Source organism: Heloderma suspectum, chromosome 2 (genome assembly GCF_057233095.1).
Source record: "Heloderma suspectum isolate Gila_16-S chromosome 2, 16-S_ref, whole genome shotgun sequence".
In the NCBI taxonomy this organism is placed as follows: Eukaryota; Metazoa; Chordata; class Lepidosauria; order Squamata; family Helodermatidae; genus Heloderma; species Heloderma suspectum.
Genome location: NC_139459.1, coordinates 30,521,395 through 30,547,099, shown reverse-complemented (window position 1 = coordinate 30,547,099; position 25,705 = coordinate 30,521,395). Strand labels below are relative to the sequence as shown.

Here is a 25,705-nt window from a genome sequence, read left to right as displayed (position 1 = left end):
GTCCAGAGGAGGGTCGCATTGTCATCCTCAGACTCTGAGGGCTCCAGCCATGCAGATACCAGCAGAGTACAGCCACCCCTAAATAATTGCAGCCTGAGATAAAAGGCCTTAGTCAGTGTGGAGATGGGATGGGACTAACCACCTTAAAGGAAGCCGAATGGCTACTTAAGGCTCATTTGCAATCTGCTACATGTTGGAGCAATATACAGACTAACCTGTCAGGCTTCCTGCCCCAACAACCTTCAGACTTTTCCATGATGCCATTCTATTCCTGTTTCTGAAACCTGGCCTCACTGAAAAACACAATCCATAGGGCAACCCTACAACCCAGGCCTCACCAGTGCCTAAACAACACCAAGCCCATGCCACAGCAGAGGCCGAACAAAACAGCCCCATGCCTTTCGGCAGCACCTGTGCAGATGTAGGCTCTTTCCATGCTGGAAAGAGCCCACATTTCCATTAATGTATGAATTGGGCCATGCATGGCCTTACAGAAGAAAAGATCAAAATGGTTAGCCACAACCTGTTTATGGTCATATCTCATGGCTGGTATGAATATCACAGATTCTGCAAGCTATTCAGTCTGGAAGTCGTACTTCCAACAGAAAGGGCTAATTTAAGATGTCATGGATTATGAGCATAACTGTGGCTTCCCGCCGCAGATTTACATGATGGAATGCACATGGCAGTTCAAACCAGTGGAGGCTGCTGACACTGATTTTGGTGGAGCTCAGAATCCATTCTGAGTTTTGGTCAGAACAAGCCAAAACTCTGAAGGAGCTATCCAATGTGCTGAACCTTAGACTGAAAACTTTAGGATTCTGGCTGGTTCTGACTAAAACCCAGAATGGATTCACAGCCCCACTGAAGTTAGAGGCAGCAGCCTCCACTTGTTCAAACATGATTCCATACACCACACGTGTAGGAACACAAGATGCTGCTTTCTGCCGAGTTGGATCATGGATCTCCCTAGCTCGGCATTGTCTATGCTCACTGGAAGAGGATTTCAGACTGGAATCTTTTCCAGCCCTACCTAGAGATGCCAGTGATCGAACCTGGGACCTTTTGCATGCAAAGCATGTGCTCTGCCAGTGAGCTACAGCCTTTCTGCATAAGTATACACCCTCATTGTTGCTTCTTACATTTTTGTTCTCATATACCTGAGCGCGAAGCATATGCATAGCACATCAGATGCGTTTGTGCAGATCGATAAATTGGCATATTTCCTTGGGAAATATTTTCAAGACATAAGCAGACAAGAGACTGTAGCTCCCTGGCACTTGCTTTGGAGGCTCCACATTCATTCGCTGACATCTTCAGTTCAAGGCATCAGGGGGCAGGTGATGTCACAGACCTCTGCTAAGACCGTGGAGACTATAGCCGCTGCCAGTTAGAGTAGCCAACACAGGGCTAAATGGAAAATATGTGCAGCTTCCTAGGATCAGCCCCCGACTCATATGTACACAAAGCAGGCCTTAATTTATCAACTGTGGAGTGGCACACTTATTTCCAATCCCTCCTGAATTATTTTTATTTTTGTGAACCACCCAGAGAGCTTTGGCTATGGGGCGCTATAGAAATAAAGTAGATGATGATGATGAATAATTAGATCCTTTAATCTAGACTTTGACTTGATACCTCTTCAAATAGGGGACACCTTCACACAGAGGGGTGTCCTCAACCAGATCACCAAAATAGAGGACTATCCTCTGTAAAATAGGACACCTGGCCACCCTTTCTACACACAGGCCTGCAGAAGGGTTTCCTGTAGACAAAAGGGTAGACCAACATCATATCTAGTTCGACCCTAAATCTGAGAACCAGAGTGCCATTCTAGATACTCTAGTCCAGGAGTGGGAAACGGTTGTCAGTCCAAGGGTCAAATTCCAGTCTGAGAAAGGTCTCGGGGCCAAATTCCATCCATGGCTGGGGCCAAAGGCAGAGTGGGTCTGTAAATCCTTACAGTTGGAGCCAAAATATTATTCTTACTGATTTTAAGTCTATTTAGAAGTAAGCAGGACAAGCCTGTGCATGTCTACTCAGAAGTAAGCAGGCCTGAATCACTAGGGTCCCCTCCCCATCCCAAAGTAAATGAAGTGAGGATTCTGATGACCAAAAGACTGCAATCCTAGCAGCCCCATGGAAGGTAGTGAGATGACAAATTTCACTCAGTGGCAGTCTAGAATGGTTTTGACTTCCTACTGTTGAAATGCAATTAAATTCATATTGAGAAAATATATGAACTGCTTTATTCAGAGCAGCAAGTATGGAAAAACCAGTAATACAAGATCTTTTTATCAAAGGCAGGACATAGTCTTTCGTATTTTTAATATTTTATTGAGTTTTTTCATAACAGACAAAATATTAAGAATGATATAGTATGTTCATCAGAACTTTGCATAATATGATGGATATAATTCAATTGTCTTAAATACCCACCTACACAGTCTTGAATATGCTCATGAGACCGAAACCCTTTTATTTCCTGGAGTTAACAATTGCAGGAGTAAATAAGTAATCTAGATGAGTGTATCTTTTAATAACATGTAATAATAAGCAATGGTGAATCGAGAAGAAAAGGGAAAACAGGGAGAACAATGGGGTGAGGTTATGCAGAGTTGGAGAAACTGGTTGGAGAGAGATATTTCTCCCTCTGTCATAAAATTAGAACCTGGACTCACCCAATGAATTTGAACAGTAGGAGATTCAGGACAGATAAAAGGTAGTACTCCTTCACACAGCTCACAGTTAACTGCAAAATTTGCTTCCACAAGATGGGGGTAACAGTCATCAATTTAGATGGCTTTCAAAGGGGATTAGACGAATTCTTGGAGAAGGTTATCAATGGCTGCTAATGAAGATGGCTAAATTCTATCTCCAGTATTGGAGGCACAGGCACATGCTAGGGAACATGAGTGGGAGAGTGCTACAAGTCCCACTTTGGGGCTTCCTACAAGCATCTGGTTGGCCACTAGGGGAAATGGGATACTGGAGAAGACAGGCCAATGGCCTAGGGATGGCGGAGAATTCCGCTGCAGATTTCAGTGAGGCCAAATGCACTGGCATTCAGCCCCCCAAAACCCATGGGGGAACAGCCTCCCCGCCCTGCCACCCCGCGGAATCCCCCCGGGACGAAGCTTACCTGGGGCGGATGTTCCAGCAGTGGCAGCTCTGGCGGTGGCAGCAACAGCAGCTGGTCTCTCGGCCGGCTGTTGCGGCCGCAAATGGCCATTTGCGTAGCTGCCTTTACCATGATAGGCTATGTAAATACTTACGTAGCCTATCACGGAAAGAGCAGGGGCGCAAACGGTGTAGCGGCCGCCGTTTGCGCCCCTGCTCTTTGCCGTGATAGGCTACATAAATACTTACGTAGCCTATCACAGCAGCCTGGCAGGACGCAAACGGTGGCCGCTATGGCGGCCGCCATTTGCAGCCGCAGCAGCTGGCTGTGGCTGGAACTCCAGCTGTGGATGGCCCTGGCTGGCGGCTCTGCGGAGCTGCTGCGGAGTGGAGCTGGCCAGGGAGGATTCTGGAGGGAGGGCCGGAGCGCCTCTCCCCCACCGTAAATCAAAGCTGAGAAAAGGTAAGTGACTTTTGTACATTCCTACAATGGCCATGCTAGCTGGGGATGTGGAGAGATGTCGTCCAACAGATCTGGAGGGCTCCAGGTTGGAGAAGGCTGGCCTAAATAAGCTCCTCATAAACAAACCAACCTTGGGAAGTAAAGGGTAAATCTTACTACTGAGCCTGGCAAAGCCCCAGTATACATGGACTTCATGTACATTATTTTGACGCTCAGGCAGGAAGTCACTGTGTTAGAACTGAAATGGGAAAAGCCAGGGAATTCCCCTTTGAGGAAGATATTTCACAGTCTATACTCAGGCCCTCTAAACACTAAATGTTGCCTAAGGATTCAAGAGGAAGGCTAAAGTGCTTACAAGTCCTTGTAATCCTGCCTATGGGTCATTGGCTGGTTAATTAATAACAAACAACAGGAATCTTATGAAATGGACAGAGAGAGAGAGAGAGAGAGAGAGAGAGAGAGAGACCTTCATGTTTGGGATTTTTGTTGAATGATCAAAGATTGCATGGCTTTCCAGTGTTTGAATTTTGATTGATACTGAAAGTTCAAATTCATAACGTATTTTTATATATATACCTAGGAAGCTGCTGTCACTGAAAGGCAGGCAACTGGTTTGATTAGCAGCAGCATATATTAGGAAAAAGAAATAAGTGAGAGGGGTAGTTGCCCATGTTCTCAGACTGGTTCTTTTCTTTTACATTGCCACAAGAAGTAGGGAACAGTGAGTTATGTCAGCATCAGGTTGTACACATTTCTCCTCTGTAGGAACAGGAGCCTGCCTATGTAGTCTGTTAAACTTTGACTGCTCTTTCACACACTCTCATGTTCCTTCGTCCTCCCCCTTCGCAATCAACGCTCTCCAAGATACCAGGCTTCAGGCTCACTACTTCATTAGTTAACAACCAGGTTCCTTACAAATGCAAATTCTAGGAAACTCTCAGGCTACACAGGAAACAGCTACTCCATGGAACAACCGATTGGTTCAAAATTGGGAAAGGAGTACGACAAGGCTGCATATTGTCCACCTGCTTATTTAACTTATATGCAGAGTACATCATGAGAAACGCCTGGTTGGATCATGAATCACAGGTCGGAATTAAGATTGCCGGGAGAATTATCAACAACCTCCAATATGCAGACGATACCACCCTAATGGCAGAAAGCGAAGAGGATCTCAAGAGCCCCTTGTTGAGGGTGAAAGAGGAGAGTGCAAAAGCTGGTTTGAAACTCAACATTAAAAAAACGAAGATCATGGCATCTGGCCCCATCACTTCCTGGCATATAGAAGGGGAAGAAATGGAAGCAGTGACAGATTTTATTTTCTTGGGCTCCAAGATCACCGCAGACGGTGACGGTAGCCATGAAATTAAAAGACGCTTGCTCCTTAGGAGGAAAGCTATGGCAAACCTAGACAGCATAGTAAGAAGCAAAGACATCACCTTGCCGACAAAGGTCCGTCTAATCAAAGCTATGGTTTTCCCAGTAGTAACGTATGGCTGTGAGAGCTGAACTATAAGGAAGGCTGAGCGCCAAAGAATTGATGCTTTCAAACTGTGGTGCTGGAGAAGACTCTTACGTGTCCCCTGGACTGCAAGGAGGTCCAATCAGTCCATCCTAAAGGAAATCAACCCTGAGTGCTCATTGGAAGGACAGATAATGAAGCTGAAGCTCAAATATTTTGGCCACCTAATGCGAAGAGAAAACTCTCTGGAAAAGACGCTGATGCTGGGAAAGACTGAAGGCAAAAGGAGAAGGGGACAGCAGAGGATGAGATGGCTAGATAGCATCACCGATGCAATGAATATGAACTTGAGAACGCTCCAGGAGAGAGCGCAGGACAGGAAGGCCTGGCGTGCTATGGTCCATGGGGTCACGAAGAGTCGGACACGACTGAACGACTGAACAACAACAAGAGGAGCCAAAGTGGAAGTTAGAGAAGTTGCCAGCAGTTTGAACAAGAACTTCTTGGCCAGACTAGCTTAGGGGGGATGCCCCTTCCTTATGGTGGCTCCCTCCTACATAGGCTTTCACGCACAGCCAACCTGGAGGAGCCTCTGAGCTCCGCCTCTAACTTTTCCCACTTTGCTCTGCGACGTGCCCCAGCAGCCCTCAAGTCACACCCCTCACTATTCCCCCCCCCCAAGACCTAGGTTCTCATGGAGGAGGAAAGGGGGCCCCTCCAGGCTAAGCATCCCACCCCACCCGGAAGTATGTTCCTGTGAAGTGACTTAGAATTGTGCGGTGCATTTGTTCGTGGAGCCCTGCACGGACCAAAGCTGGTTCCTTGAAAAATCCAGGTAAGCCACCATTAGTTTCTCCTTCCGTTGTTGTGGAGACACCCCCCAGATGAGCCTGGTAAATTGTTATGTGCATGTAACCAGAACAACCTGTAACACCTGTGAGAATGCTTAGTCATACCATGCCTATACGATCCCTGGATATAACCCCCGAGTCCTTGGAGTCTCATCCGTGGATGCAGTTGCTGCAGTGTATGCCTGGAGCCCTGGCCAAGGGGCCCGTCTGTTGCTGTAAACTTCAGGGGCTCCCCAGTGACAGAGGGACATGTAAGGCAATACATCCTCTTTACTGTACGCTTTCTGTGTCTGTGTATAATTGCTTTGTTCAGATCTGCACCCGTAAGCCACGTTTTGTATGCTGGCAGGACAGAAGGAGAGAGGCTGGCAGAGTTCCCTTATGCAAGCATTTCTGCTTGCTTCAGGTTGCCCCCAGAAGCACTAAATCTCCCTTGCGTAAGCAGTGGACGCCCCTTGTTGAAGAATGCTGTCATGGCCGCACTGGATGTCCTGCCACGACTGGAGGAGTCCTCCTCAGGGGAAGAGGCCCCAGAAGCCAGGGTACCCCAGACCAAGGACCGCCACCAGAGCCACAGGAGCTTGAGCCCTTGGGGGAGATGGTTGCAGGGCCATCCCTGTCAGAAGAAAGGGACTCAGCCTCTGAGGCAGAGGCTGAGCCACTCCATGACCCCCAGGAGCATTGCCGCCTCAAGCCACAGGCTAGTAGGGCTCCTGGGCAAAGGGGTGCTGGCCTCCAGAAAAGGTGTCCTTGGGAGAAAGTGACTCAGGAGTAAGGCTCGGGAAAGCGAACTCTGATTGCTGCAGCTGAGCTCTGAGTGGGGCCCAGGCAGCAGGCTTTGTGCTGAAAAAGCCTTCACTGAAAACCCAGCCACTGTTGGAACAACTTGGTCCATCCAGCTGCTTTAACTGTGCTCTGTGATGGATACGCTGTTTCTTGACCTTTTGGACTGCCCAGCGTAGCTGACTTACTGCATTTGACCTCTTGCTTGTTTTTGTGACCACTCCTGCTGTTGCCTGATCCTCTTGCCTGCCTGCCTGCGTCCTGACTTCTGCCTGGATTTAGACCACCTCTGTTGTAGCCTGAGCCCCACTGGATAACCAACTGTAGGCTTTAAGGTTTGCTGACTTCACTGTAGTTAGACTTTGTTACAGTCAAAGCAGGACAGGTGCAGGAGAATCATCAGGGGCGTGAGTCCATTGTGCCCTCAGGCATTCAGTGAGAATTCTTGACTAGGGCTCATGTTACAAGAACCACTGGAACAGGAAGTGTGTGCTTCCGTCACATCTAGAGGAGACATGCACACTGCTTTTCTGACATAACAAAAGCACAAAAATATGTTTCGACAAACCTGTTTTGTTGGGTCGGACCATTTAAAGCCAGCATTCTGGTGCCAACAGTGGCTAAGTAAATGCCTCCCCAGACATCAGTAGTAAGCATGCAAAGAATACTTATACAACTTCCAGGAAATTCACAGGTGCTGTACCTGTTGTACCTGCAAGAGAAACGATCTGGGAATGCGTCAAGAATTCAGGATCAGCAAGTTACATTACAAGCTGACCTTGTCCACACCTCTCAAAATAATGGGTGGATTGAAACTTGGCTACCTACTGGCATTCAGATTTCCCAAAGAGTGTGGCTCCAAAGACATATTAAAATGCATCTAAAATGTATGATTTCAGGGAAAACACATTTACAATATGAAGGCATGTATTAAAATGCATTTTCATGCATAGTATAAATACATATTTTCACACAGATTTTAAATGCAAATTGTCATGCAGATTTGTTTTTAAGAACCACACATTAATGTGGAAATGAGGAGGAATGGACCTATGACTAGGGGTGTATGAACCCCACCTATCTGGCTCTGCCGGGGGTCCGTGGGGGGGGCAATCCATTCCTCCCTCCCGGCCAGGTCCGCGCTGTGGCGAGTCTGCAGAGCCACTGTGGTCGCTGCCGGACTTCCGGCCGCAGCTGGTCTTCGGATGCAAATGGCATCCAGCGTAGCAGACGCTATTTGCGTCCCTTTGCCTTACCGTGACAGGCTATGCAAAGATTTATGTAGCATATCATGGTAAGGCAAAGGGACGCAAATGGCGTCCGCTATGCCAGATGACATTTGCGTCCGAAGACCACCGCAGATGGACCCGGAGGTGCCAGGTAGGATCTGGCCAGGTCAGACTTCGTGGGGTGGCAGGGTGGGGTGGTCCGTTCCACCATGGACTCCAGGGGGGCCAGATTCTAAGAATCTGCCCCCCCCCGGAGTCCATAGCAGAATTCTCCGTCAACACTACCTATGAGTGAACATACGTGCAAGTATCACAAAATGGAAATAGACTGAGGACTTCTCAACATGAAGCTAAAATCTTGCAACTTTACCAGGGCTTCCGCTTCCAGATTTCTTGCGGGATTACAATCGGCTCCTTTCCACATAGCTTTTTCCTTTTTCTTTCTATGCAAATTCTGCATGTTTCATCATAAAGCCACCAGATGGCACTGTGACACGCTGAGATAAAGTGCTATTTCATCAGTACACCATAGATTTACCGTGGTTCATAGCAGCAGGAGGACTTTCATTGCCATGAAAAAAAAATGTGATAAAGGTTGCAAAGAGCAGGAGGTGCCCTGGAGAATGACAACGTTGTGTATAGGACCCATGAACTTCCGAGAATGACCAGTCTTGAGCACACAATAAATGCCTTGTGTAGAAACATCCATCACAATATGCATCTTACAGTTGTGCAGAAACAAGCAACCAACAGATGTGCCATAGCTGAGAAAAGTTGAGTGGTGCTACTATTTTTAAAATCTAAGCCCTATCCAACATGGTTACCCTTCTCTAAACCCACTCTTCAGTTTTCCTGAAAAGCAGCATTATAAATTGCACCCGGCAGATCCTGTTAAGAATTGACTGGCAATTTTTCTGACACTTCCTCCGCCCCCTCTAGTAATAATAAGGGAGAAGGTGACATGCCTTCAGAATCTGCTCAAGTCCCTTCAGCCAAATTTCTTGAAACTTTCAAGGAGTAACTGGAGAGAAAAGAATAACAAGTTTTCAAAATATCTTCTCTTCAGCAGCTCTTCCAAATCCGTGGCTTGATTTTTTTAAGGTAAGAAGGAGTGTGTGTGTGCACATGTGTGTTTAGAGAGGGAGAGAGAGGTAGGGGAGGGAAGAGAGTGGACTTGGACTTCCAGTAATGGATTGAGAAATGTTCCAGCAAGCTGTTGCGGCTTTGAGAAGCATGTATGGGAGCAAGCCTTTGACTGTTGCAAGATTAATATTCCAGGCATTCTGCATTTAAAGAACAAGCAAACCTAGAGCAATGAAAAATCCTCACTGAGAAATCACACTAACCTTTCAGTGCTCTGTTTTTATCTAGAAATTCTAAGCAACTTTGGTTTGCCCAAGGGCAAAGCGATACATTGCAGGGCAAAACATGGGGCCACAGCATATTAATGCAGGGGCATCTCAGCAAGCCAACATTTTATTTTATTTATTTATTACATTTATATCCCACCTTTTTTCCTCCTTAAGGAACCCAAGGTGGCATACATAATCCTCCTCCTCCATTTATCCTCACAACAACCACCCTGTGAGGTGGGTAGGGCTGATGAGTCTGTGACTGGCCCGAAGTCACCCACTGAGCTTCCATGGCCAAGTGGGGGCTAAAACCCGTATCTCCCAACTCCCAGTCCAACAGTCTCACCACTACACCACACCGGCTCTCAGCAGGTGTGTGCTCAGTTCATCTCTCACCTGATCCTGCCCAGCAAATGCTCCCCCTTTAAGCCATTTCAACTTCTTCCCCCGCTCTCCATTCCCAAAGGGTGGAACATCAAGTATCTCTGCAAGTAGTGAAGGTTCTTCATGGAAAGCCCCCAGATCAGACTTCCCTGCTAGAGGGAGAGACAAGATAAAGGTGTATAAAATTCTGCATAGTGTGGAGTAAGTGAATAGAGAGATGTTTTCCTCCACCTCTCATAAAACTAGAACTTGGGGTTATCCGGTGAGGCTGAATGGTGAGAGATTCAAGGCAGAGGAAGTACTACTTTGCAGAGTGCACAGCGAAAGTATTTGCTCCACAAGACGTGGTGATGGTTCTCAACAACAAGGCCAGCCCATGATATTTTGCTGCCTGGTGCAAAGGACAAGATAGTGCCCTTCTCCGTTCCTTGTACAAAGCCAACCAGATTGACAGATGAATCTTCTTTTGAGGCTGGCAATGGCATTACATCCTTCACTGCACCTGAGGACAACAGGCGAGTTTGGCACAGGGCAGGCTTGGTGACACCCACAGCTCTGCCCTCCAATCCTTCACCACCGCTTCAGCACCCAGCCTCAGCTGCTGGGGGCAGCGACGTCCCTCTGCCTAGTGGTTGGGTCAGTCCTGCAGAAAGCTTTAAAAGGGGGGCGGACAAATTCTTGGGGGATAAAGCTACAAATGGATAACTAGGGGTGAAACATTTTGAACCCAAGGGCTGCATTCTCCTATGGGCAAGCTCTCTGGGGGCGGCTGGAAACAAACATAGGTGGGGCATTCACACAGACACACACTACCCGTGTAACACTTTTCTTCAGGCTCATTAAGGGACCCATCGCAAAGGCTTTGTATGGGGGCAATTAACATATATTTTAGTATCTTAATTCAAACAATAATAATGTACAGGTAATAATTTTACATGCATAGCCCACCGAAACAATGAAACAGAGCACAGTCCTCCCAAAGGTTTGCCCCCCCCCCCGCCGCCTTGAGTCCTCAACAAAAATATAAATAAAACGTCTCTCTGAAGCTTGGTTTTTCTGCTGGTCGAAGAAGGAAACAGTCTCTACTCTTCAGTCCAGTTCTACAGCAATCTTCTCAAAATGGACCAAGGATCTAGCAACATGGGAACTTTGTAAAACAGCCCTTTATACAACGTAAAACAGCCCTTTATACAACGTAAAAGAGCATACACAAACACGGAACTGATAGCGTTTGTAAAAAAAATCATTAACTCTTTTAAAAAAATTCAAAAGGAAACCTCCCTGCTAACCTGTCTTACAGGGAAGAGAAAACAAACTTCTTCCACTCTGCAATTCTGGTAACTGCCTAAAATGGTGGCCCCCTCCCTAACTCACTCCATTACTGAGCATGTGCAGAATATTCCCTCAGAATTCTTAAAGAAAAATATACCAGTGGGTTACACTTGCGCTCCCTGAAAGCCTTTGGGAGGACCTCAAACTGTATCAAAACTTTAAAAAAAAACTTTAAGGACAAACTTTAGACAACTTTAGACAAACTCTGTCTAAACATGCAATCCTATGCATGTTTAGACAGACAAAAGGGCTACAATTCCCAGCATTCCCCAGCAAGCCTTTCCTTTCCTCTGTCTAAACATGCATAGGATTGTGCCCTAAAGGACTTGCTTTTAACTTAAAAACAACAACAACTCGTACCAGTCTCAGGCACCGCACAGGCATCTCCTAGGCTGCCCGCACTTTGACATCCTATGAAGAGGTTTCAGGAAGCGTAGGAGCTTGCATAATGCTGCAGGGGGACCGTTGTAAGCAAGAACTTGAATGCGCACACATGCTTGGCCACCTCATAACACTATTAAGGGAGCAGATGGAGGGTGTAGGGCTGACGGATGGGAATCTATGTGGGCCGGACTGAAAGGTTCCACAGGCTAGATGAGGTCTGCAGGCCAGAGGTTCCTTACCCCTGCTATATACTCTCTCCATGGTCAGAGGCAATGTGCCTCTCAATACCATTTGCTGGGGAACAACAGCAGGAGAGGGCTATTTCCCTCATGTCCTGCTTGTGGGTTTCCCACAGGCATCTGGTTCGCCGCCATGAGAAACAGAATGATGAACTAAGATGTTGATGCAAACTTATTCCTTCTTCACACTTCCCATATCACAGCTATACATCAAAATCCTGAATTGACTTTAGGACTGGAAAGTCCCTGGTTCAAAACTATACTCAGTCATGAAGTTCACACTGGCTGACCAGAGGCCAGAGACTGCATCTCTCAGCCTGACCTACTTCTCAGGGTTGTTGTGAGGATTAAAGGGGGTCAAAAGCCATGGATCTTACCCCGAGCTCCTTGGAAGAAGGGTAGGATAGGAATGTAGTAGTAAATAATATCTGTCACTTGTTTACTTATTATTTCTCCTTACTTTTTTGTATTTTTGTGGCTATAGACTACGCGGCCACCGTTCCGGAGTACAAGTAGCTATTCTTAGTTTTACAGTCCAGTTGTAACCATGTTTACTCAGAAGTAAGCCTTGGTGATTTCAATTAGATTTACTTCCATAGTGGTAAGCATGTTTACAATTGCATACTTGGTTATATTTTAACTGAGTGCAAACAAAACCCCTGCATTGCACCATCACTGTATGCCTCTTGTTCTAATGGGCTGATGTCAACACTGCTCTTTGGTCAACAAAGAGCCATGTTCGGCAACCAGGTGCTACAGGTGCTACCAAAGTGGTTCACTTTGCCTGCAGGAGCCCCGTGTGAACTATATTTCTTCCTTGCACACAAACTGTAAGGGTAAGGTTTTAGTACATGTAAGTATACAGCTTGACTTGTGACCATGATGAATGAACATACATAGCACATCTCCTATATTTTGTGTGGCTCTTCTAAAGGATAAAATAGATATGCTCTAGTAGATTAAGGAATGCACCAAATAATGCTGGGATTAGCCTTTTGTGGTTTGCCACACTGGCAATTGATTTCAAAGCTGAGAACGTATTTAGGGAATAAGAGAAGTTATAATTCCAGTTCAACTACTAATGAATTCTGATTTTTCTCTCTGTAAGTAAGTACACAAACTAATTGTTGTCGTGTAGGAGAACTTCATGGGTTATTTTTCATTTCATAAATTGTAATGAATTCTCTGTGAACTTCTTTACTACAGCATGTGGTGGATGCAGGGAAAATAATGGGTTTAAGTTAAAATGAGAGAAGCAAGAATCCACAATGAGAATTTTAAAATTAGTTGGCAGCCCTTTTAGTAATTTTTGGAAGGACTGCAGTGTTCTTTATAGCTTTGTTAATGTTGAACTTAGGGTTCCCAGCTTTCCCTCCTTGTCCTACCCTTCTTCCTTTAAAAGCATCTCGACTCACAAAAATTCAGCTGCTGAAACTATTCATAGCATTGCGATAAGTGTTGGCAGGGCAGAAGCTCTACTAGCTTAATTACTGTGCCTCAGGCCAGTAACGAAACAAGTAACAAGGCTAGCAGATATGGACCAAATCTTTGAAACATTGTAAACAGAGGTAAACATTAATAGAAAATATGAAAACTAAATGTGTTAAGGATGGAGAATAATTGTTAATGATGAGATGAATTTCATCATAAACAGCAGAATGTAATTATGAGATAAACTATTGAAGGCTGCAATCTGATGGACACTTTCCTGGGGGTAAGTCCAATTGAACTCAGTGGGGATTAATTTAGAGTTGAAATGTTTAGGATTGCACTGCATAGTTTCCTTTCCCAGGCTGGGTGCTGGAGCCCTGACCAGGAGCCTGTCTTTTCGTGAGTGGGGATATGCTGTAATATTTTGTTGATATCCCACTCGAACCGTTCTATTGTCAAAGGCTAGATCTACACTGCTGCTTTACAGCAGTATTGAAGTGCACTGATAACTGTTGGGGCACATTATACATTTGATATACCGCTTTTGTAGTGTTATTTCCTGCTTTTTATTCCACATTATCCAAAATATCACAACAAATGTCATTGTGTGTCCTACGAGGTATAAATGTGCAAGAGGGATATAATGTTATCACGATGGGATCGTAATGATATGACACAAGGGGCATCTCCACACCAGCCTAAAATCCTGCATTTAAAATGGGGCTTTCTGCTTCCGTTTTAAATGCAGGACCATGACTCCCTTTTTCACGTGCTTCCTTCTCCCCCACCCTTTCCCCCCTCACTCTCCCCCATAGCTGAGTCTTCCAGTATCTTTCATTGATCTCACTCCTCTTCTTGCCGCTTTAACTCTTTTGATAGAGGGAACTGAAGTGGAACACAAATGGGGTAATTTGATAGCTCATTGTCTGCGATCTATTTAAAAACAGAACAAATGCCATTTAGTGTAGGAGATGCCTTCGATGATCACTGCATCATGTAAAGAGCTCACAAACTTCTGTGAAAGGAGCAGTCTCAATTGCATGATAACAGTCCAGTGTGAAGGAGCCCAAGGTATAGATCTGGCCAAAGTATTCCACACTGCTCCAAGACAGAGACAGAGAATTACTTATATGGATTCAGTCTTGATTGATCAGATTGTGACAAATTTGCCTTTGCTCAGGGATCCTTTGAATTGTGATTTCTCTATGTCATTGGCCATAGACTAACAATGAATCGATCCCACTTGATTTTCCCCAAAGCAATGTGTTATCTAGGACAGGGGTGAACCTCTTTCAGCCCAAGCGCTGAATTCAATTTTGGAGAAGCTCTTGGGGACTGCAGTGCAGCAATGAGCGGGGCCAAAGACAAAACAGGGTAGGGGCCAAAGGATTATAAATACCAGCATAGTTCAGCTTAAAGCTCTTACTGTCAGTGGCTAAACCTTCAGATGGCGAAAAGCCCACAAAAGCCAGGAAACCACCAAACAACTGGCCATTGGGGGAAAGAGATGGGGCCATCTGGGGAATTGGAACCCCAGGAGGGCTGGATTTGTTCTTCACCCCTGATCTAGGAATATGTACATCTTATCCTGACATATAGACACATATGGCAGCCATCCATCTCCAAGGAAATGGTGAAACTGGAACTAACCACAGCATAGGATACCATACCATATGCATATTGCCTTAATAATGCATCTGTTAAGCGTGTGAGCTAGCTTGCGTAAACATGGAAAGCCCTTAACACGTGTTAAATCAAAATGTTTTTTTGCTTATTGAATATACTTGACATCCTGTCCCTATGGCTCGTGACTTGCTGTCTGACAGAGTCAACAACCATCCAGCATATTTTACTTCCCACTTCTGGATAATCTGCAGGACCCCATGCCTCATTATGAACTTGTCTGGTTATTAAGATCTGCAGGAGAGGCCCTGCTGGGGACGCCACTGCCCACAAAGGCCCATTTGTTGGGCTGCATGTGGGAAAAAAACTGTGTCCTTCATCTTTCCCAAACTGTGGAATGCTCTCCCTCAAGAACTACAATTTGCACCCTACTCTCTTGGCTTTCAATGGTGTATGACACACCTCTTGAACCTAGGCCTTTGACATTATGTTTAGTGGGCTAGTGTTTCAATGATTTTATTATATTTTTATGGTTTTATGTTTTTATTTTCAATTGGCAGAGTACCACCTTGGTGGCTTTTTGGCAAAAAGGGGCAGTATATAAATATTAAATAAATAAAATCTAGATGGGACTGTATCCTACAGGCATGTATCACAGCAGTCTGATGCTTTGGCAGTTCCTTGGGCGAAGGGTCTGGGATAGGCATTTTAATGGCTGCTCCTTGTACGTCTGGTGAGTTGCTGAATTCTCCTCATGCTTGTTTGCCTAGTAGTGCAAATCAATGGCTTTGGTGGTCCCATCCTGCTTTCACTTAACATTTTCAACAGTTATCACAGTTTGATCCAGCCGTCAGTCATTCACTGCAATGCATTGTAGATTACCTCTTAGGCAGCCCTATTATAAAAATGGAAGTCAAACTGTTCTAACTGTGGCCATTTTTTCCCCTTTCCATTGTAGGCTTCATTGACTTTGCTAGCTTCATGGCTATAGCTATGGACAAAAAAATTAATTGGTTACTCCTTATCCTGTTGCATGCCACAATGGAATGCAGCGAAGGATGCTACTGTGATCATTATCCATGGACTCCCTGGTCTAGCTGTTCAAGGACCTGTAATTATGGGACTCAAAGCAGGCAGAGGTAGGTGAGAAATCACTGCACTGATTACATAACAGATAAATTTTTCATCTTTCAGGTTGTCTGATGGGAACATCTCTCTCTTTAGAGTTTCCCCCTTTCAAAAACATTTTTAACAATGACATCTTGCTGTTGCATGATGTTCACTTTTTATTCCCAACGTCAAGTGTGATATGACATCAGCGGGGGTGCAGAACCTCTTTCAGCCCAAGGGCCAAATTCAATTTCAAAGAAGCTCTCGGGGCCACATTACAGTGGTGGATGGGCCTGAAGGCAAAAGGAGCTGGGTCAAAAAAATACCAGCATATTTTAATGTACAGTTCTTACTCTAAGGGCACAATCTTATGCATGTTTGGACAGAGAAAAGGCGTAGAACTCCCAGCATGCCCCAGCATGCTCCCAGCTGGCTGGAGCATGCTGGAAGTTCTAGGCCTTTTCTCTGTCTAAACATGCATAGGATTGTGCCTTAAGTAACTTAAGCCTTAGGAGAAGCATTTCAAACTTTTAGAAGGGGGATGGGGGAACCATGGAAAAGTCAGGAAACCACCAACTGATCGATGGTTGGGGGAGAGGGTGTGTGGCCATCTGGGGGAACCCCGGAGGGCCGAATCCAGACCCCAGGTGGATTGGACTGGATCTCTTGGCCTGAGATTCAACACCTCTACACTCCAGAAAAGGTACACCAGGGGTACTTCCAGAAGTTCTCCAGCAAGATGGAGGCACTGAGAGTAGGTGGTTCTTGGATCTGGGAAACTGGTGTTCAGCCTGCTCTGCATGAGGTTGCACTCCCCTGAAAGGGCGGGTGTGCTTCAGCTGGGTTTACCAGCGGGTTCACCAGCTGTGGCCATTCCTGGAAAGGGATAGCCTGGCCATAATAATTCATGTTCTAGTAACCTAAAGGTTGAATTACTGTAACACATTATTCATGGGGCTGCCCTTAAAGACTGCCTGGAAGCTTTAGTTAGTGCAGAACACAGCGGCCCACATTTTTACTGGCTCAGACATAAATGTTCACATTACGCCTATTCTGAAAAATTACGTTAGCTGCCTGTTCACTTCTGAGCCCAATCTGAGGTGTTGGTGCTTCTCTTGGAACCCAACTACCTGAAGGAGCAGCGGTTCCTATACCAGCCTACCTATGTCTTCAGATCTTCTGTAGTAATCCTTCTGAAGACTACCCTCTTTACCAGAGGTGTGTTATGTATTTATAAAGGAGATAGCCTCTTCTGTGGTGGGGACTCTGGGATGATCTCCGCAAAGAGACTCACCTGGTACTGACACTACAGTAGTTTCAACACCAGGTTAATTTTTGTGAACTGCCCAGAGAGTTTCCGTTATTGGGCGGTATAGAAACAAACAAACAAACAAGGACCTTCCTATTTGCCCAGGCAGTTTGGAAGAAATTTCACTTTCTTTGTTTGTATGCTTTAGGGTACAATTGTATACATGTTGAGACAGAAAAAATCCTACAACTGGGAGTCTAAACATGCATACAATTTTTCTGTCTAAACAAGCATACCCTTAATCTGCTTTGTTTTTTAAATCTTCTTAATAGCTTCCTGTATTCTGTTACGGTTATTTGTTTGCTTTTTCAAATATATTATTTTCTATATTTGGGTGAATTGTTTAATTCACACTTTTATACGTTGCCCTCAAATCTTTTCGATGAAGTGTGGTTAAGGAATATTTCAAATAATACGCACAATGTACCATATCTACATTGTTTTTAATTGATTTTGTATGATGCCTAGGGAACTTGTTGTTAGGCATTTAACAAACATAAACAAACAAACAAACAAATTTCGAAGGGGTTTTTTTCCATTAAGGGGGGTGCTTAACCCAGCCTTCTAAATAAGTTCACAGATATTACTAGCACACATTTCTATGTGGTCCACAAAGAACACCCTGTGGCCAGAGTGGAAATGTAAGCTATGAGCAGGCAAGTAAAAAAATCACCTTGTGCCAAGCAGCTGAGGGACGGAGTGTTACGGTTTTACTTTTATGAGCTATTTGGTTATAGTTCAGTATTCTTGGGAGTCTTTGGCTGCCTGTTAACTCTCTACAGCAGATAAAAGCACTTCTAAACAAAGTGTGCACATAAGATTGTTTGGTGGGTTACAATCCAGGACTTGCACTACAGTAATTATAGTACAGGAATGTTTGAATCTATTTCTCTCTTTTATTTATACAAATATACATTTCCAATTAAAATACAAATAGTGAAGTATTTCAAAACAACTGAGGCCACAAACCTATCAGGATCTTCGCCCCGATGCTCCCGCTCTCTGCATTTTTGCTAGATGGGCAATTTTGCCCGTCTAGCTGGGGCTCTGCAGAGTGGGAAGGAAGGAGTCTGGGGCAGCCAGAGGATTCTTTGTAAGCTGGCCGCCTCGGTCTCCTCCTCTCCCTGCTCCAATTCCCAGCGCTGAGGTCGTAGTGCTGTCTACAAACTCCACACTGGGAATCTGAAATATCCTCAGATGTCTAGGGGCCATAGGACTGCTCTCTCTGAAGTTACTTTTTCCAAAGCATTTCTTGTTACAAAGGGGGCACTGCTGAGCCCATTTTGCTTACCTAGACTTTTCTGCAGAGTTGTCTGGCCGCACGTATCACAGGCAAGGGAGTTCAACATCGAAGAAGCTATCTGCCTCCCAAATCAGGCCATATTTATACACTTTCTAAAATATTGCCTCATTGTAAACATGTCAGTACTAATTGCTATTTCATAAATCTGGGCTCACGTTCTTGACTTCTAAAAGAAACCTTCATGACCAAAACACACATACAAAAGCTTAAACATACACCTTTCAAATTAGATACAATTAATTTTGATATATGCCTTTGACAAAGTGATTTCTTTCTCAACGTTTACTCATTAAATACTCATCTAGAAATATCAGGTTCACTTTGACCCTGTACACAGTTTGATATTTCTCCATCTCTCACATAACCCTTTTCTTATTTAGTGATGAGCTATAATTCAGCATTTTCTCTTTGCATATTATCCAAACTGCTTTGACAATTACATTTTGATAACGTAGTTATATGAAGTTCATTGTGAACTCACGTAGTATTTCCCCTTTTACTACCAGTTACCTTATTATTTATTTAATTCTCTAGATTCCTAATACCTTTTATGCAACATGCTTAATTTCCTGCTGCTTGCAGCTCCATGACAAGACAAATTTAGCTTTTTTGGAGGGCGGTGGGGGATGGGGATAGTCACTTCCTTCAGTAATAATTTTATATTTATTTATTTTAAAAAATTATATCCCACCCTATATCATTACAATCTCAGGGCGGCATATAGATAAAATCAGTTGAAACAGTATAAAACAATAAATAATTTAAACACCTAAAAACATATTGAACTATTAAACAAGCTAATACCAATTAAAATCTAAAACAATAAAACAGTTAAAACAGTGTGCTACTTTAGGGAATGATTTAGCCCTCAAAGGCTTTGGTAAAAAGCCATGTTTTTACTCAGCGCTGAAAGAAAACCAATGTCTGTGCCAATTGGGCCTCCAAGGGGAGGGCATTCCACAACCGGGGTGCCACAGCAGAGAAGGCCCTCTCCCAAGACCCACCATTAACGACCATACCACCAACCTTTTGTGGCAGATCCATGACAAGAGTGATCCATCCATTCTTCCTTTGCCAGTTTGCTCATTTGTCTGAATGGAACTACATGTGCTCACCTGTGTGGCTGTCTTTCTGCTTCAGATTGCCCTGAGCTGCTCCCTCACTCCCATGAGGGTAAATACCTGCAAAGATATACATGCATTTAGAACTCCATGAAGGTGTGGGAGAGACCTCCGTTCAAAACACCCTCTCTTAAAACTGCTTTTCATTAATAAAATGGCTGTTGGAGCTTTGTTAGATGAATTACATCTAAATATGTAGTTTGCTCTTTGATCTGCAATTTTTTCCTCCTCTGCCCCCCTCCCCTATAGGTTAGGAACATCCAAACTGTTCCAGCAAAATGTTTTTTAATATCATTCCTCTGTCAGACCAGATTCATATTTTAACCCTCCATCCCTTGTGGGCTGAGGATTACTTCCAAAATCCCAGGTCCAATTCAGGGATACTTAAGACAAAGTATGTGCACAGCAGCTAATTGCACATTGATTAACATCCATCCTTTGTCCCCTTCAGTTAGCAGATTCCAAGGTGCACATTCTGTTACTTGACAGGACCTCCGGGCCACAATGATGGTTTTTGTATTCTAGGCAAATAAGGATGGATGAGTACTACAACAAAAACTTCTGTGCCCAACTTTGCACCACTCAGGAATCCAGGGCCTGCAACCAGCAGATGTGTCCTATCAACTGCCAGATTGGAGACTTTGGCCCCTGGTCAGAATGTGACCCATGTATTAAAAAACAAGTAAGTGCAAAAGGAAAGTGGGGAGGATGTGGGTAGAAAAGTGAAGCAGTGGGAAATAGGTATGACCATTTGTGTCTTCCATGTACTGGAGAACAAAAGTATTTGGGGCAGGACATAAGAAGAGTCTACACTGTAGCTCAGTGGTGGAGTATGTGCTTTGCATCCAGAGGGTCCCAGATTCAATCCCTGGAATTTTCCATTTAAAGGATCAGGTAGCCAGTCATGGAAAAGACCTCTTCCTGAGAACCTGGAGATCTGCTGCCAGTCAGAGGAGACAATATTGAGATCAGGGGTGGGCAACTTGTGGTCCTCCAGATGTTTTGGCCTACAACTCCTATGATCCTTCACCACTGGATATGCTGACTAGGGCTGATGGGAGTTGTAGGCCACAACTCATGGCGGTCCACAAGTTGCCCACCCCGGGCTAAATGGACAAGCAGTCTGATCTGGTAAAAGGCAACCTCCATGGGCAATATCCAGCTGTGTCATTCCATTAGTGCAAATAATGTTAACGCCAGCAGAAACTAGGTTCTGAACTATGTGAAAGAGAAAAATCTAACTAAAACTATGGTTCCACAAGCTCAGTTTCACAAGCAGTTGTGCATTATGCTTGTGCATAACTCTTGTGCAACCCATTGCGCAAAACTCTTGTGCAACCTGTTGCTCAACATGCTGCACAAGTATAATGCATGTCTTGCAGAAACGTAACTTTAATTGTTGCAGAACTGGTTGCACAAACATAATGGGCAACTGCTTGCACAGTGGAAAAATTCAGCGGAGCTCCACTAGCACTATTTGAGTTTTGGAATGACACCATTGGATACTGCCCCATGTTTCCTAGAATGTGGGAGAATCTCAGGGAACACTCAATGAGATTGGTCTGGCTGTGTTCACCTGGGCTCAAGTGGATAACATTAGGTTCTTTTGATGAGTTCTTCAGAAGACTACATTTGATTACATATCATTAAAGTATTGATGCACTTTTTGTGTGTTTTTCACTCTGCTGTTTGCTTTGTGAATCAGTGCAGCCCCCTTGTGTGCCCTTTTGCACGTTCATATGTATGCTCTTAGTTTTGCCACAACAACCATATTAAATATTAAGATGTATTCCCATATTCAGATTGAACGAGTTTGATTCAAGTAAATGTTGACATGCTGTAACATTTTGCTGACCTTCTCGCTAACCTATGAGTCTGCTATTGTTAAAGTAACATGGGAAGACAAAGTGGAGCCACTTTCCCATGTACAGTAAAGAAAAAGCAACATGTCCATCAGATAAGCGAACATCCTTCCTTCTCAAGTGTGTAGTATTGTTCATATGTTCAACTTATGACGTAAATGAGTAAAGACAACGGGCACCATCACATGAGGCTTTTATCGTGCACTCATGGTGGGTCACTCACAGAAGTTTGCAGGTCCTTTTCACGATGTCGTCAACCTCCAGGGCACATCCAGCAGTATTTCCCAGTTAGTCCATGTTAAAAAGATCCAGAGATAAAGAGGTATTTAAATATCCCAGATTTTCCCTACTGTGTGTATTAGTTGTTGCACTATTAAACAGCCACTAGGTGGCATTGTTTCATTGAGATCTATGGAACATTGAAAATTAAAAACTTCCCCTCTAAGCAATCACATGGTGGCCATCTGGGAGCCTGCAGTAAATGTGGAAAGGCTCCACAATGGTAGGACTGTGGGTCTTTTCTTTAATGTAGAGATGCATAAAGAGATACATAAAGATACATAGATACAGCATTAGATACATCATTACATCATCTATACATAGATACAGTGATACATCATTAGAGATACATAAAGTATTTCAGGAAGTAAACAGAACTGAAAAATACGTCAAATTTAAAATAGCAAGACAATAAAAGCTGCAGAAGGGAATGCAGAAGGTGTCCTGTTTAAAAGCTTAAGGAAATGTGGCTCAGTAGTATTGACAAGGATATGAAGTACCTTATTTCCAATTCATAGCTGGACATTTTGAAGAAATAGCAACTCACTGTTAAAGAGTGCTGCTCCGAAGTTCCATTCTTTATGAAAAGGTACATAAGCAGCTAATTAAAATTATATAAATATGAGAGCCAGAGCTGAAGAAAGTTAAGACATAACACCTGTCCTCATCAGCTTCTCTACTCCTTTTAAAACAGCTCAGAAATGTATTTGGGGTAAGCTACTTTACCCTTCTCTTTTTAAAAGAAGACATGCTCCTAAAACTAAACTCAGAAAGCTTTTGAAATTTGCTTTGCTTGCAACCACTTGGTATTTTCAATATATGTTCAAATGTTCTTATATCCAATTTTGAAAGATGTAAAAACTGCTTAAGATTTTGAAGTAAAAGATATAAAGATATGCCTGGTCTCAGAGTCCAGTTAAATTTTCTGTGTGTTAATAACAGAAGTCAGTAAACCTGCATTCCAGGTGGCACTTTGTTCTTAGGATATGGCATGGGATATATTTCCTGCTGATCCGTGATCAAGTTAAATAAAAAAATCTCATCCCTAGACAAGGAAAAATTTGTCATGAGGAATAATGCTACAGTAGCTTACAGTAGGGCTTTTCCAAATTGACAAGGACCATTTATCAGCCATTTCACCCTCCTCAAAATTAGCTGTTTTGTTTCAGCTCTGTTTTAGGTCTGAGGCAAAGTTCTTTTGAGGAGAAGAGAATCAAAGTCACCACCATTTTGTTTTTCTCAGAAAGCCCTATTCTGAAGTGCTTTTTGAATTTTGGGAAATTCAAAATGGCTGCTGTCATAAAAATGGCTTCCTCCTTTGCCACTCACTGGCTCTCATTGGTACCATTATTGTTTACAGCAGCTATGAATATAAACAGGAAAATATACACACTTTTACAGAGTAGGCAGATCATTCCTCCAGCAGCGCATTTTACTCAATAGATACCCACTGAAAGAAAGACCAGTGATTGAAGCAGGCTACACAAGCACACACATATACGTATGTCATGGTGTGCCATTCTATTTTTCAACCTAAAACAATAGAGGGGAAAAAGACTATTTTAACATTTGGATTTCTTTCTATCTAAGAAAATAAGAATTCCTTGCAAAAACCCAATGCTTTATTTGAAAGCAGAACCAAAGGTTTAAAAGGCATCTCATACCAGTTTTTTTGTGGGGGAGGGGGAATTGGAGATTAACATTACAGTCCTTTATGCATGCCCAGTCAGAAGTAAGCCCCATTGAGTTCAATGAGACTAAATTCCAGGTAAACGTGCTGATGAATCAGTGGAATGAGGTACCTGCAATAATGGTTGCAAAGAGTGGGAGAAGCCCTGGACGATGACAACATCATATAAAGGACCCGCAAACTACCGTGAGTGAACAATCAAGTGTTGGTTGATGAAGAAGCACCTTGGAGATCAGAGCCTCTCTCTGGGGACCTGATGTAGGATAGTAGATCTTCTGTCTGGTAGAAGTGCCTCTTCAGTGCATTTTCTGTGTTCATTTGTAACAGTATTATTAAGCATTTCCTGTCTGAAAAACAGCAACTTTATATAAAATTTGTGGTATGCACTGTTCTTTCTTTGAATGTCCTGGGAGAAAAATCTTACTACCCCCTCCTTGTACTTCATTAAGCCCTTGTTCTGCCTTGCAGTTTCGTACCAGATCCCTGAACCGACCATCTCAGTTTCGGGGACAACCCTGTAACGAGCAGTTAGTAGACTCCCGGAGGTGCTACCCAACCAAACTTTGCAACATAGAGGAAGTAAACTGTGAGAATAAATTCCAGTGTGAAAATGGTAACTCTCATTTTTATCCTCTCCTGGTTTAGATTTAAATCTATTAATTCAAAATAATTTAACATTGTTTATTTATTTTATTTTTTTAAATACTCTTAATAAAATCCTCCTGGAATATCCATAATCTGATGCAACATTCTGGTTGGCAACTGTAGTGGCTGGTGAGCCATTCTGGGCAGGAACACAGAGGAAAAGATGATTGATAGAAAATACTTCCTACTGCATAACACCAGTGCCAGGCATCTCTGTAAGCAACTTTTGCTATTCAAAAAGACTAGAACACTGTAGATAAATCACCAGATCCACCCAATGAAAAGTGCTTCTTGGTAGGTGCTTGGTATCAACAGGCATTGGCTTTGTTCTCACTGCAGGGGACTCCTAGTAATGGTATGTCTTAAATTTGGGCAGAATACAACAGTGTGCCTACATCCCCGTGGATTCTCTTCTGCCCACCAATTCTGTTGTGCAAGCGGCCACCACTGCATGCCCAACAGCAGTTTAGTAATTCCAGGACAACCCGAAATGCTTATTTCTGCAAGGAGGCAGATCAGTGGCATTCCCATAAGGGAGCTCCACCAACCTGCCTCCTTCCAGAAATGAGTGTTTCCTCTCATTTTGGGGCTTCATAGAATCATAGAATAGTAGGGTTGGAAGGGGCCTGCAAGACCATCAAGTCCAACCCCCTGCTCAATGCAGGAATCCAGGTCAGAGCATCCCTGACAGATGGCTGTCCAGCTTCATCCTGAATGCCTCCAGTGTGGGAGAGCCCACCACCTCCCCAGGTAATTGGTTCCATTGTCGTATTGCTGTTACAGTCAGGACGTTTTTCCTGATGTTCAGCCAGAATCTGGCTTCCTGCAACTTGAGCCCATTATTCCGTGTCCTGCACTCTAGAACCACATCTGCTATTTTCAGAGACAGCTGCCCATTTACTCCAATACTTAGCTTGGCCCCTTGAATCTGAAAAATTACTAGACATGACTCATATTTTCTTTTCCTGCACAATGCTGCAATGCTTAATACATGAATGCATTCCTCTTGGAGCTTCTCACTCCTAATGCTATGGCTTGAAAAAGAATCCAGTTGAGATTCTGCTCTTCCTTTGCGATAGGTCGCTGCATCAGCCGAAGCTTGGAATGCAATGGAGAAAATGACTGCGAGGACAATTCAGATGAAAGGAACTGTCGGCGTGTACGGGCTGTGTGCAACAGAAAGCATGAGAGCATTCCTGGTGTGCATTTAATGGGCCATGGGTAAATTACTCATATTTTACTATTGTCCTGGAAAAAGGAGGGCTACGCAAAGGCTGAAACACAGTTTCAAGCATGCTTTGATTATATAGAAAGATCTTGCAGAAACATTTGCAACTTCTGTTTTCCTGGGCATAGACTCTCTCTCTCTCTCTCCCTGCCCCCTAATATTAGAGGTTTGGCAGCAGAGTCAAACTGGGGCCCCATCTACATGGCGCCAAGTGGGTCTATTGTATCGTTGGAGTTGCGCAGGTCCTGCGCTGTGGATGCTCAACGACCTAGATATACAGGGGCTAGTTACTGCGCAGTTTTGCTGCGGTGCAGGAGCCCACTGAGTGCTGTCGCTGCCGCCATGAGCAACGATGCCCAGCAAAGAGGGACACAGTTGCTCGTGGCAGCAGTGGCATGAACCTCCGGTTCCCTCTCCCATTGCAGCTGCGTCCCTCTCTGCCGAGCAGAGCCCTGGCAGAGAAGGATGCAGTTGCTCTCGGCAGCAGCAGCACGAAGCTCCGGTT

At 44.1% G+C, this 25,705-nt stretch overlaps 1 protein-coding gene across 3 annotated transcripts in view; it reads left to right on the top strand.

Annotated features, from left to right (window-relative positions):
- Positions 1-12,309: 12,309 nt before the first annotated feature.
- Positions 12,310-25,705, top strand: part of C6 (complement C6) — a 53,257-nt gene continuing 39,861 nt past the window's right edge. The window contains exons 1-5 of one of the 3 annotated variants that reach the window (XM_084833145.1): positions 12,310-12,435; positions 15,612-15,792; positions 20,022-20,178; positions 23,796-23,940; positions 25,052-25,193. In XM_084833145.1, coding sequence (XP_084689271.1) covers positions 15,635-15,792; positions 20,022-20,178; positions 23,796-23,940; positions 25,052-25,193 — 602 coding nt within the window. In that variant the 5' untranslated portion in view covers positions 12,310-12,435; positions 15,612-15,634. Of the gene's footprint in view, positions 12,453-15,298; positions 15,387-15,611; positions 15,793-20,021; positions 20,179-23,795; positions 23,941-25,051; positions 25,194-25,705 lie in introns of those variants that run through there. The other 2 variants (XM_084833144.1, XM_084833143.1) reach the window with 2 other exon arrangements.